We start from the raw sequence: 13,640 nt of genomic DNA on the forward strand, positions 1-13,640 counted from the left end.
ACATCTGGGCTAAGCACAGGGCAATGGCTGTTTTATCTAAAGCTGTTCTTGCTGCTGCCTGTCCCCCTGTGACTCCCAAATCCATACACCCACACACTCCTTTCTGAGAAGGGCATTCCGGAGTGTGACTTCTTGGCCCGAAAGGACCCACAAACACACCTTAGGCTCCAGGAGTTTCCAGCTGTTGGCCTTGAGTTGTTGTAGCTCCAGGAACTTGAGGGTCACATCTTCAATGGAGAGCTGCAGGAGGTCCCAGAAACCCGCCAGATCCTGGAAGGTGGGCACAGGGAACGCAGTGGGGTCCTGCCGTGGTGAGACACACAGGGGAGGAAGCCCGTCAGGGAGGTCTGACCCTCAGGCAGGCTCAGAGAAAGCCATGCTCAGCCTCACTGTTAGGAAGCTCAACCTAGGGGAATGGGCTGAGGGATGGGCGACAGGAACAAGAAAAAGTCCAGGTGTCTCCTACCTGGGTGGAAAACACTGGGCTTGACCTCAAGAAACAATACTCCAAACAAGACATGTCTGACCTTTTGGTTTCTCTGGGCCCCACGGGATTAACTGTCTTGAGCCACACACAATCCACCCCTCCAAATACACAGACCTGGTCCCACTTCTCAGTCACTCTGGGTCACCTGCAGATCCGGTACAGACACCTACCAAGCTTTGCTGACACAGCCTGAAGAACTGCTGGACCTTCTGAGACAGGAGAAGCTGTGTACTGCCCACAGCACTGCGAATCTTCTCCAGGACTACAGAACAGAAGGAGGCTTGAGGCGGGGGAGGGAAACCCCTCTTCCCCCAGGGACCCAAAGTTTACCTTTTGGGATGCTCGCCTCTTGCTTACTGTACTATCTATCTATCCATCTTTCTCTTCCAGCCCCTTCCTCAGCCAACCACACGAAGACGTCATCCTCCTCAACGGAGTTCCTTCCTTCACAAGCCGTAATTTACCAAGTGCTGGTCCTTCCCCACCAGTGCCTCCCCCTCCAATCTAGCTTTCCAGCCTTGGCCAGAGCAATAGCGTGACGACCATTCACTGACCAGATTCTGTTACTTATCAGTAACATCCTTGGTTTGTTAAGAATTGTTAATTCATCTCTGGAACCTGACACTGGCTCCCCTCAGATTGGATTCGTGGGGACGGGGCATTCCCTCTGTCTCACGGCTGGCTGCCATGCTGACCTTCCCTCTCTTCCTCAAACTTGTTCTCACTTGAGCTGCCTCCTCCAATGATGTTAAAAGCCTCCATCTTTCATTGAGGAATCCCAGCATCCTCTGGGAAAGCTATTCTCAAATCAGAATGGTAATGTAGTCCCCCGGTCTTACCACCAACCTCATACTGGAATGGTATACTTGTGCAGATCTGAACAGATTGTACCTCATGGAGTTAGTGACTTAGACTGGTAGCTACCTCCTTTTGCCTGGTCATGATCCACCCCCCTCCCGCCTCCAGTCCTAGCCCTGGCCTCTAAAACTGTCCCTTTCTAGGCACCCCTAGTATGCCCTATTGCCAGTGGGAACCTCACATTCCAGTATGGAGGACCAAAGAGGAGGCAAGCCTGAGGGGAGGGGCCATCGCCCTTCTCCCCTTCGTGGGTGGCAGGGGACTCACTCTCCTCCGGAAGCTCATAGTCCTCCGCCTCACGCTCCATCTGCTGGCACCAATGTTCCAGTTTCTCCACCTCTGCCCGCAGCATCTTGATGAACCACTCGCCGTCCCGTGGGCAGGGGGACGTGCGGCCTGAGTCGGGGAGGCTACGTGAACCGCGCTCCATCCAAGAATCTCGGCGGCCGGACCCGGGACCAGAGGCGGGGATAGGGGTAGGGCCAGGCGACCCATCAGTGGCTGGCGGCTCGTACGGCAGTGGGTAGCCCTCGCGGTAGGCCCACTGGCCCTGCGTGTGGACCGTGCGGAAGACTGAGTAGGTGGGGGCCCGGGGTCCGGGCTGGGGCTCAGAGGCGTGCCTCTGGAAGGAACGTCCGAACTGCAGGGCCTTGTCTTCTGTGGCCACAGTGGCCAGGCCAGCCAAGCCCTCCAGCTCCAGGTCTGCCTGCACACCGGCGGTCACGCTGTTGGAGCGCTTGAACCTTGCCCGCCTGTGGAGGAAGATGCCTGTGCTCTCTGCTCCTGCTTAGGTCACCCCAGGTCCTCCCTCATCCCAACTCCAAGCAAAAGCCTACAAAACAATGACCACTACACACTTAAAATCAATTGGCCCTTGCAGCGAACATACCGACCTATTGTACTTCCACGAAACAGCAATGACAAAGTATTTATTTAACAACCTGTACCTACAACCAGTAAGAGATGCTTGGACACACCAAGCAAAGTAGAGCAAGCTGTGGGGCTCCTGGCTCCAGTAGCTCTTGAGCAAGGAATGCAGAAGCATTTCGTTATTTTTCCTTTGCGGTTTGTTGTTTTGAGACAAGGTCTCACTCTGTACCCAGGTTGACCTGGAACTCACAATGAATCCCCAGGCTGCACTCACAAGGTGAGCGAGCGAGCCTCCTGCCTCAGCTTCCGGAGTATTAGTATTATAGGTGCTGAGTCACCATACCCAGCTTGCAATTCAGTATTCTAGAAAAGATATGCCTCTGCTGGTGTACAGTGGCCATACAGTGTGTCCTAGGTCCACAGAGACACTGACAAATGGGACCCAAAGAGGTCCTAGGTCATCCAGCTTCGGAGTGGCAGAGTCAAGCTATAAACCCAGGGCTGCAATCTGGGAGGCACCAGCTAAAGGAAGAACTGCCTGGGAGCAGCTTGGGATGGAGTGGGCATACAGCGGAGGACTTCACCCCTGGGGACCCTGATGGCTCAGCCCAGAGCCTGGCCAGACAGTCTGCCAGAACCAGTGGAGCTGAATTAAGTTGTTGGCAGGAATGACATAGGGCCTGGAAATTTCTTGTCTGTGAGTTAATTATATGCAAATCCTATGCAAAACAGAAAGTCAATTGGCCTTGTTCATTTTTCCCACTCTGAGTTCAGAGTAGGGGCTCTCTTCTGTGAGAAGTCAGTGAGCACTGTGACGCATGAGGTTGGGGCCAGACAAGACTTTCGGAAGTAGGAGTCGGGCTGGGGGTGTGTGTCAAAGATGAACAGAAGTTGAAGTAGTCTGGGAATTCAAGAACCTCAAAGGAGAGGGCCGTGGGTCCTCATCTACCTCCACAGTCACACGTTTAAAAGGGAAGAGGGTTTCATGAGACATCTCCACGGGCCCATCCAGCCCTTTCCGGTCTTCCCAGGAGACTCTCCTAACTGCACCCTCCCTCCACAATCCCCGAAATTCCAACCTTCCTCCTGTGGCCCAGGCCTTCTCTCCAAGCCTGCCTGCCTGCTTCCTTCCAGCTGGCAGGCTGCCTGCTGGGAGCCTGTTGCCATAGAAACCAGGCCCAGAAGGATGCTGCAGGACTCAGGAAAGAGAGATCCACTCATGTGCAGTCTCCAACGAACCCCATGTCCCTGCCCCCACCCAGAGAACGGAGAAAGAACATACTACTTTCCCTGCCTCCCACACGGCTTTCACCTTGGCGTCTGCCCTGGGCGCCATCCACCCTGACTACAGGCCACCTCGGTGTCCGCCCTGGGCGCCATCCACCCTGACTACTGGCCACCTCGGTGTCCGCCCTGGGCGCCATCCACCCTGACTACTGGCCACCTCGGTGTCCGTCCTGGGTGCCATTTACCCTGACTACTGGCCACCTTGGCGTCCGCCCTGGGCGCCATCCACCCTGACTACTGGCCACCTTGGCGTCCGCCCTGGGCGCCATCCACCCTGACTACTGGCTACCTTGGCATCTGCCCTGGGCGCCATCCACCCTATTGGCCTGGCCTCCTTTTCAGATACCTCTGCATTCACTCAGTACAGCGAAGAGGAAGGAAAGCCCTGGACCAGGAAGCACCCCTGAGTCCTAATGTTACACATGTCACTGTGTGCTTTAGAGAAGTTCTCCATCCAGGCCATCTAAGATGTATGCGGATGCATGTAAAATACAGTCGAAAGTCCCCGTGTGGTCGTGCACACCTTTAATCCGAGCACTCAGGAAGCAGAAGCAGGAAGATCTCTGTGAGTTCCAGGCCAGTCAGGGCTACAGAGAGAGACCCTATCTAAAATAACAACCGTCTAATTAAATATGTATTATATAAAAATATACACATGTAATAAATATACATATGCACACATATAAAACCATCAGAATGGGACAATAATTTCCAAGGTATTTATTTCCTTTGCCAAAAATCATATCTCATATATGTTAAGGTCTGGAACCCAGCAATTTCTGCCCAGTCTATCCCAAGACTGGAGTAGTCTTCCAAAGACAAGCTCTTCTAAGTCATCCCCCTGCTCAAATTCCCATGACTCCCCAGGGCCAGCAAGAGAAAGCTCAAACTTCTGTGCCAGCCCTGACCTGAAGCGCCTATTGTCTGGATGCACCCACATCCTCAGCCTCCTCCTCTCCACATCCTCCTTGATCCCTAAGTAGATGACATTCTGACTCCAGACCTCTGAGCATGCTGTTCCCCTGCCTGAGATGGCCGTTTTCACTCTCGCTCCCTGGCTATTCTCTTTGTCTGTGAGTCCCCTGGCTGCTCCCAAGATCACGCCTCAGCTCTGTGCCCCCCAACAGTCTTCCTGCATTGAAAGCAACTCCACTGATTTGATTAATTAGTCTCTCTGGTGACTAACTAGAGTGACTAACTAGACTCTAACTAACTAGAGTGACTAACTATACTCTCAGGATACTCCTTGGTCCCCTATGAATATTTGTGCCTTCCAGCTACACTTGGCCAGTGGCTCCTTCCAAGCTCCAGAAACTGCAAACACCAGAGGTCACGGTCCCCAGCGACTACATTTCTGAAGAGGTACCATCCCAACCCGTTTCCCTGTTGTAAGAGTTTGGAGTCTTAAATGACCCCCACAAGCTTATGTTTGAACAACTGGTCCCCAACTGTTGACAAGGTTTGGGAGGTTGTGGAACCTCTGAAACCTGTGAGCTAACTAGCCACACTGGGTCACTGCAGGGTGGGCCTTGAGGACTGTTCTATTTCTGATACAGGCCTGGGCTCTCTGCTTCCCTGTCTGCCAACAAGGGAACAGGCCACAAGCTCACACCAACATGAACAGCCTGCCCCCCAATGACAGCCTGCACTCTTTGAAACTGTGACCCAAAGTAAAGGTTTCCTCCTAGAGCTGCCTCTCTAAGGTCGCTCCCCACTAAACACACTCTGCTCCACTGGCCTGCTGCCTTCATCTGACCTCAGGGGAAGTCCTGAGGAGGATTCCACACTATCTCGGGCAGAAGCAGGAAAGTGCCCCAGGCTTCGTGGTTCTAAGTCCCTTCCGCAGTGAACTCTCTCAATGCATATACTCCAAGGAAAGCTGAGGGAGCTGTGGAGCAGCTGGGCTCAGTGAAGCGTGGACCTCACTACCGCTCCCAGCCAACAGTCATGTTTGCACAGGACGGGCAGCAGTCAGCCATCCTTGTGAGCTAGCCATTAGTGCGGGACAAGATCACAGTAAGAAAGAGCACTGGATTAAAGATCTAAAACCCTGGGGCAAGCTGGACATTCCACACGGAGGTCGAGACAGCACAACACTCAGAGAGGATGAAACCAGAGGGGACAGAGGGAGGAGGGGGACATGCCAGGAGGAAGAGAAACTGAGATGCTCAGTAGGTAAAAGCCCTTGTTGCCAAGCATTGTAGCCTGAGTTCAAGCCCTAGGACCCACACAGTGCCAGGAAAGAACCAACTCCTTCGACTGTCCTGACAGTCACCCATATGCCTTGGTGCACACAGGTACACACGCATGTGCATATGTACACACACACACAGACACAAATACACACAGATAAATGTAACTCTTTGTTTGTTTGGGTTTCTTCAAAACAGGGTTTCTCTGTGTAGCTCTAGGTGTCCTGGAACTGGCTCTATAGACCAGGCTGGCCTCAAACTCATAAAGATCCATCTGCCTCTGCCGCCTGAGTGCTGGGATTAAAGCTGTGCGTCACCACCGCTTAGCAGACATGAATGTAGTTTAAAGATAGATAGACAGACAGATAGATAGATAGATAGATAGATAGATAGATAGATAGATAGACCGACCATCAAGCCAGGAGAAATATGTAAAGGCAGACAGAGGAGAGGATGGCCTCCAGGAGGCCCAAACAGCCAACAGAAGTAGGCAGCTTGGTTAAGAATGAAAAGCTGGCCAAGCAAGAGTAGGTGTAGACAGCATGGGCTTTCAGGAAGTGGGGGAAACCAGTTATAACAACCTCATCAAAGATGGCGTCTGAAGCCAGGCAGTGGTGGTGCACACCTTTAATGCCTGCACTCGGAGGCAAAGGCAGGTGGAACTCTGTGAGTTCGAGGTCAGCCTGGTCTACAGAGAAAGTTCCAGGACATCCAGGGCTACATGGAGAAACCCTGTCTCAAAAAAACAAAACAAAAGATGGTGTCTGAGAAGCAAGTAGGAGTAAGGGGAATGCCCACTGGAGGAAGAGCATTTTGGGGTAGCTCTCGGTAGTCATATCCTGGGGGAAGGGGGGAACCTGAGTGGGATGTGTGAGATAATCGTGCCCAAAGAGGTTCCTTTCTTGATCCCTGGAACCTGGAGGTATGCCTCCTCCCATGGCAAAGGGGACTTTGTGGACTTGGCCAAGTTCAGGATCCCAAGATGAGATGAATAGCGTGGGTTATTCAGATTTGAAGGTTCATCTTACTAGTCAAGCTGGCTGGGGTTCAGAACTGCTCGGGGAGCACACCTCTGGGTCTGTCGGGGAGGCCATTCCTGGAGATGCTTCACTGAGGGGGAACAGACCCGCCCTAAGCAGTCCAGGCAGGAGCAGAAAGCCTGCTGAGTATCTTCTCATGCTGGACACTCAGCTCTCAGTTTCCTGACCTGGGATGCAATACCTCATGCTCAGCCTGCCATAAAGGACCCCGCCCCGCCCCCCCTTCAGGTTTTTCGAGACAGGGTTTCTCTGTGTAGCCTTGGCTGTCCTGGAACTCATTCTGTAGACCAGGCTGGCCTTGAACTTAGAGATCTGACTATCTCTGCCTCCTGAGTGCTGGGATTATTAAAGGTGTGTGCCACCATGACCCGGCAGGACCAAGTCTCCTAATCACAGAGAAAATAGTCTTCCTTTCTTTTTTTTAAAAAAGATTTATTTATTTATTATGTATACAACATTCCTTCCATACATGCTTGCATGCCAGAAGAGGGCACCAGACCTCATTACAGATGGTTGTGAGCCACCATGTGGTTGCTGGGAATTGAACTCAGGACCTCTGGAAGAGCAGTCAGGGCTCTTAACCTCTGAGCCATCTCTCCAGCCCTAGTCTTCCTTTCTTAAGTTGCTTCTGTTAGGTACTTTGTAACAGTAATGAGAGGAGAGTAACACACCAGATGTGTGCACCTTAATCATGTGGGTCCTTATGGACAAGGGAGGGAGCCCAGAAAGGAGACAGAGAACGAAAAACCTGGGAAAGAAATAAACGGAGGGCTGGGTGTGTGGCTCAGTGGAAGACGACCTGCCTAACATGCACAAGGCCCTGGGTTTAATCCCTGTGATCACCGAAATAAAAAGGAGAATAAATTTTTTTAAAAAAGGTAACAAAATGAATTCTTCCTCCAACCTCCAGAAGGGACATAGTCTTGCCAACACTTTGTTTGATGTTAGCCCAGGTAAATCTAGGAATGACTTCTGAGCCCCAGAAATATAAGATAATAAATATATATTTATGGGCTGGAGAGGTGGCTCAGACGTAAAGAACACTGGCTACTCTTCCAGAGGTCCTGAGTTCAATTCCCAGCAACCATATGGTAGCTCACAACCATCTGTAATAAGATCTGGCGCCCTCTTCTGGCCTGTAGGATACATGCAGGAAGAACCCTGTATATATAATAAAAAATCTTTAAAAAAAAAAATGTGTAGAGAGAAATTGACTGAAGACAGAGAAGAGCCACAGTCCGAGTGGGGGTGGGATAACCGTTAACACTTTCTGAGCACTTAGTAAATGCTAACTAATCACCTAACATGACTTAATGTCCCTAGCCTCAGGGTGACAGCATCGTCCCTACTCGCAGAGAGAAAAGATGCCCTTTACAGGCGATGTGACTTCCTGAGACAGCACAGTGACCCAATCCAGGCAAAGGCCACCTCACGTCACTGCACCCCACCCCAGGACTCCCCAGCAATCAGTTGTCCGACCACTGAGGCAGGGCCGATGGCTGAGGAGAGGGAAGAGGTACAAGCAAGCTAGGAGCTGGCGTGGAAATGGATCAGGTCCCGGACGAAAGCCTCAGTCATCACAAGGAAGCTACCTGCTGGAGATTTGTGGGGGCCAGGAGAGGAAGGAGAATGGGCTGTTTGGGGGGTATCAGTAGAGTACTGATACTGGGTTCTCTAGAGCCAGGCTGCCTGGTTCCAAAGCCAGCTGGATGGCTCGTGCCTGGTTCTGTCATCTTCTAAAGTGAGGATGACGACTGTACCAGCTCCAGAGCTGGGAGATAATGTATGGGAAGAAGGGCCAGCACCTGGCCTGCCATTGTGCGAGCTATTGTGGAGAAGTAGGAAAGTTTGTGGCTCTCGCTGCCACCGAGAAAAGGAGCCCCCGGGAACACAATAGCCCAGCAGAGCTGCGGCCCCAGCTCGGCCATTGTAGTCATTAATTATTCTGATTGCTGTCGATCGTTCCCAGCTGTTCTCCCGCAGCACGGGGAACAAAACCTCCTTTATCCTCCCCGCCACGTGGTACTGGCGTCCGTTATTTGCATACCCGTCTCTCTCACTAAATAGAGCAGTTCCTCAAACATCAATGTTGGCGGGCCAGCTGATTGGCTGGTTGGCTGCAAGGGTGAGGGGTAGTAATTATCCCCAACATCTATTCTTCCTCTCTTCCTCAGTAACAGAGCCCCGCGATTTTAAGCTGGACAGGTGGCCGCTTTGGATAATAATTCATTTCCCAACCTCTCTTGGAACTAGGTAGAGCTAAGCGGCAAGGTTCTAGCCCATGGGATGCGAGCAGAACTGTTATTTACAACTTCTAGAAGGTGCTCTTTGAAAGGAAGTGTTGGGCTGGGCATGTAGTTACAGTGGGAGAGAACTTGCCTGGCACGCACAAGGCCACAGTAACCAAAGTGTTATTCAAAGTAGGGGCTAGGCCAGCAGGACGGTTCAGCAAAGGCACCTGCACCAAGCCTAACCACAGGCAGGAGCTTGAGCTCAATGGAAGGAAAGAGACCACTCCTACAAGTTGTCCTCTTTAACCCACACATTCTCTCTCTCTCTCTCTCTCTCTCTCTCTCTCTCTCTCTCTCTCTCTCTCTCTCTCACACACACACACACACACACACACACACAATGTTTAAAAAAAAAGGAAGGCTGTATCCTTTACTTGTCCTTTCCTGCTCCCTATGACTACAATGCAGACTTGATGTCTACACCTCAACTGTTTTGGAACTCGAGATACCGTGTGGAGAATGTCACCTGGGTTCTGAGCCTGTGGAACATCAACCAGTCCTGTGACCACCTAAGCAAGCAAGGAAGCAACTCCTGGCATATTTCAGTCCCTGTCCAGCATGGGTTTTCTGTAACTCACGCCCAAACCTAATCCTAAAATGACACGAATCTTCAAGCTCTTGACATCCAGAATTTATGTCCCTATTTGGCTTGGGACTTGACAGTCACTGCTGTGGTCTTCACCAGCTGTAAGCTGCCAGGTAGGACTTGGCTTCCTTTGTGGTCTACCAGTCATGGGAAACAATGTGTCATATTGTCTCTGGGGCCTTTTAACCAGGCTGTGGAGGCCTCCCCCTCCAGTTCTTTCTGGTGACAATGATTGAGCTCCTGGTAATCCTGGAAGTCATTATCCTGCCTACTTCAGGGAGTTGTCCCTCTTGTGGCTCTCTGGGCAGAAATTGGATTACCCCAAGGGATAGAGTATCCAAGGAACAGTCAGTACCCACAAACTGGCAAGGGTTTTGCAGGGAGAGTTTGGCAGCAGGATGGTGGGGGCGGGAGATGAGGGGGCAGGGGGAGGGAAAGGGACATATCAGTGCACCAGTCTCTGGGGAAGCTCCTCTCTGAGAGAGAAGCCAAGACTTTAAGCATGGGTCCAGCAAGGCAGACTCAGAGGCCACAAGGGTCAGTTAAGAACCTCTCCAGGCAGCCATGAAGAAAGTGAAATTATGACACTTAAAGAAAGTGGACACCATTGTGTAATCAAAATAAATCAGACTCAAAAAAACAGCCTGCTGGGCGGTGGTGGCACACGCCTTTAATCCCAGCACTCGGGGAGGCAGAGGCAGGCGGATCTCTGGGAGTTCTAGGCCAGCCTGGTCTACGAGAGCTAGTTCCGGGACAGGCACCAAAGCTACAGAGAAACCCTGTCTCGAAAAACCAAAAAAAAAAAAAAAAAAAAAAAACAAACAAACAAACAAACAAACAAAAAACCAGCCCATTTTTCTCAGGTGCAAAATCTAGATTTGTGTGTGTGTGTGTGTGTGTGTGTGTGTGTGTGTGTGAGAGAGAGAGAGAGAGAGAGAGAGAGAGGTAGGGAGGAAGGGGTTTAAAGGGGAAAAGACAAGGGAACAGAGATAAAAGATAAATATCCCAATTCCCTCACATATGGAACGTGATTTAAATATACATGTCTACATAGTCCATATGCATATGGACAAATATGACATTAAATCAGAACGGGGGCAATTTGGAGAAGGAGAGGCACCGTTGGGGGGAGAACAAGGGAGTGCAACGGGGGTGTGTGTGTAGTTAATATCGGCAAGGTGCAATGATACACCAGACTTGAATTAGAAGAGATCCACCTGCCTCTGCCTCCCCAGGGCTGGGATACAGAATTTTGAGGTCAGCTTGAGCTACATGAGACCCTATTTCAAAATAACATCAGCAACATGATCACCTTTTCTTTAGCCCCCATAAGTCTCGGGAACGGCTTTTCTGCGTATGCTGTGCTCTGACTGTGGTCCAGGGGTCTGGGTCAGAAGACAAGAGCATCAGGAACTTCTAGCTTTGTTTCTGTGACGGTCTCAATGACCCTGAGGCTAAGCTTCCAAGGGCAGGGGTTCATCTGATTCAGGTCATCCTGATAGCCTGGTGCCCAAAAAGTATTTGACAAGCTTAACAGGGATCCAGAAACCCGGTAAGCAAATGGAGAGGGTCAGAGGAGATGGAACCAGAGTCAGTCCCCCCCAGCGATGGGTAACAGGAGGCATCCACAGACAAGCTTCAGAAAGAAGAGGCAATACACCCGAACTCCACCCAAGAAGCCATCAGGGAGCATGTCAACGGGTGGTGGTGCTTTTACATTTATTTGCTTATTTATTTACTTAGTATATGCGTGTGTGCCGTGGTGCAAATATGGAGGTCACAGGACAGTTGGCAGGAGTCGGCTTTCTCCTCCCATCATGGCTTCCAGGGATTGGACTCAGGTTGTGAGATTTGATAGCAAGCGGCCATCTCACTGGCGCTGCCCAGCAAAGTACAGACTGGGAAGCAAGAAAGGTGAGAAATCCAGAAAAGTGGGTGGCAGCGGGTAGAGAGCGGCCTGGCAGTTTGCCGAGCACGGCTACTGGGCTCCATGGCTCACAGGTAGGTAGCAGTTGGGGCATGGTGTGTGGTGGGCCAGAATTAAAGTGCCAGGGACAGAAGGGTTGGCACGAGCTGTGCAGGTGTATAACAAAGGATGCCTTCGGCAGACGAGCAAGGACGGCTAGCCAGAGAGATGGGCCAGATCTGCCCTGTCCCCACCTGTCACTCCCTCTGGATTCCCAGTGTGAGCACCTGTTCCAGAGACTCAGTTCCTCACCATCTCTCCCCTAACGAGCTCACCACCAAGACCTCGCGGCTCACACCACTCTCCCTGTCAGTCTGCCTTCACGCCGCCCGCTGTGTCTCTATTTGATCCTCTTCTCCTGCTGTTGGCTACTGTCTCGGTCTCGTGGAAATGACAGAAGAAGGAAGGTAGGAAGCGCCCGCCCCCACCCAAACACCTAGAAGAGCTGGAGAAAATAAAATCGGAAAGGTGTTTCTGCTCCGATGCCAGGCTTGGAAACAGGAGCCGGCTTCGGGGTTCCAGAAACAAAATGCAGTCTTAAAACTTGAATAGTCAGAGGATCTCTAAGCCAAGAAAGCCACAGGGGGATCGGCCCGACGTATGCGGAAGGCTAGAAGGAAACGCTAAGGGGGGAAGGGAGGAGACACCCCAAACCTATGCACCAGGGGGAGATGGAGGGAGGTTTCCCACACAAAGCCAACAGCCAAAGAGGTCAACTTTGTTTATAAATGTAGACTGTAAAAAAAAAAAAAAATCTCACGCTGGTGTTTCGGGAATGCAGCCCGGAAGGAGGATGCTGGGAAATCAGGACACGAAAGCTGTTTTGTATAGGGATGTGGGATTCCAGTGTGTTCTACCAGGGAAACACAGAAACTTCAAGCTGAGATATTAATTTCCAAAGGGATCTGAAGCTCAAGTGGTACCCCAGCGAGGAGGTAATGGAGCACCCGAGGAAGGAGTGGGCAGGAGCAGACTGCACACATTCATGCATGTTTGTAAATCTACACGATTGGGCCACAAAGAACACAGTGGCTGGTCTAGCGCAGTCCTTTGAAGAGGTATAATCAAAACACTACAGAAGCACACAGGCAGGTTAGGAAGAGGGAATTAAGGCGGCGTGGTAAGCACACCTATCATCCCAGCAGATGGGAGACCGAGGCAGGAGGATCACCGTGTGTTTGTGGCTAGCCGTGTTTTAGAGTGGCCACCCTCGTCTTAGAGTGGTCACCCTCCTAAAAAGCTCCATGAAATAAAGCTTTCCAAGGCTCTTGTTTATGTGTATGAGGAACTATTGACTAACTGTGTTCCTAGAAAAAAAAATAAAGCAATGTGCTATCAATTCTGTGTTGAGACAATGTCTCACTGTGAAGCCCTGGATGACCTGGAACTTGTTTTGAAGACAAGGCTGGCCTCAAACTCACAGAAATTCACCTGCCTCTGCCTTTATGACCCTTCCTTTTTAAATACAGGGTCTCACTGTTTTCCAGGCTGGCTTCAAATTCCTGAAGTACTTCTATGAATCTGCTTTGCTTTCTTTCTTTTTGAGACAGGGTCACAGCCCTGGATGGCCTAGGTCTGGCTATGTAAACCAAGCTGGCCTCTGACTCACAGAGATTTGTGTGGCCTTGCTTCGTGATTGCTACCATGCTCAGCCTGTGTGAGATATTATGCACCTCTCCGCCTGAACTGTGAATTAAACATATGAAGAAAGTAAAATACAAACATCTGAGAGTCACAATTTATAGTCAATCACATATGAGATACATCACACACACATATATATCTATTATATGTATGTATGCATGACGGAGAATGTCTCAGTAATCTCAGAAATTGGACTAGAGATATGGCTCAGTGTTGAAGGGCACTGGCTGGGTCCAGAGGACCCAGATTCAATTCCCAACACCCAAGGGCCAGTTAGTTCACAAACATCTGTAACTCCAGCCCCATGGGCTCCAATGCGCCCGCCCCCCCCCCCCCCCCCCCCCCCCCCCCCCCCCCCCGCCGGTCCGCTGCCCTTGGATCAAGATGCAAAGGTTCAGTACTGCTCCAGTACCAGGCAG

The 13,640-nt window shown here is 51.1% G+C and overlaps 1 protein-coding gene across 1 annotated transcript in view; it reads right to left on the reverse strand.

The window, feature by feature from the left end:
- The window catches only part of Dlgap3 (DLG associated protein 3), a 38,671-nt gene that overhangs the window by 645 nt on the left and 24,386 nt on the right, over nt 1-13,640 (reverse strand). The window contains exons 7-9 of the mRNA XM_050153299.1: nt 1,613-2,097; nt 658-749; nt 160-303 (exon numbers count right to left, since the gene is read on the reverse strand). Of these exons, the coding sequence (XP_050009256.1) occupies nt 160-303; nt 658-749; nt 1,613-2,097 (721 nt within the window). The remainder of the gene's footprint in view (nt 1-159; nt 304-657; nt 750-1,612; nt 2,098-13,640) is intronic.

The sequence above is a fragment of the Alexandromys fortis genome, unplaced genomic scaffold (assembly GCF_014885135.2).
Source record: "Alexandromys fortis isolate MF-2015 unplaced genomic scaffold, M_Fortis_MF-2015_v1.1 scaffold_26, whole genome shotgun sequence".
In the NCBI taxonomy this organism is placed as follows: Eukaryota; Metazoa; Chordata; class Mammalia; order Rodentia; family Cricetidae; genus Alexandromys; species Alexandromys fortis.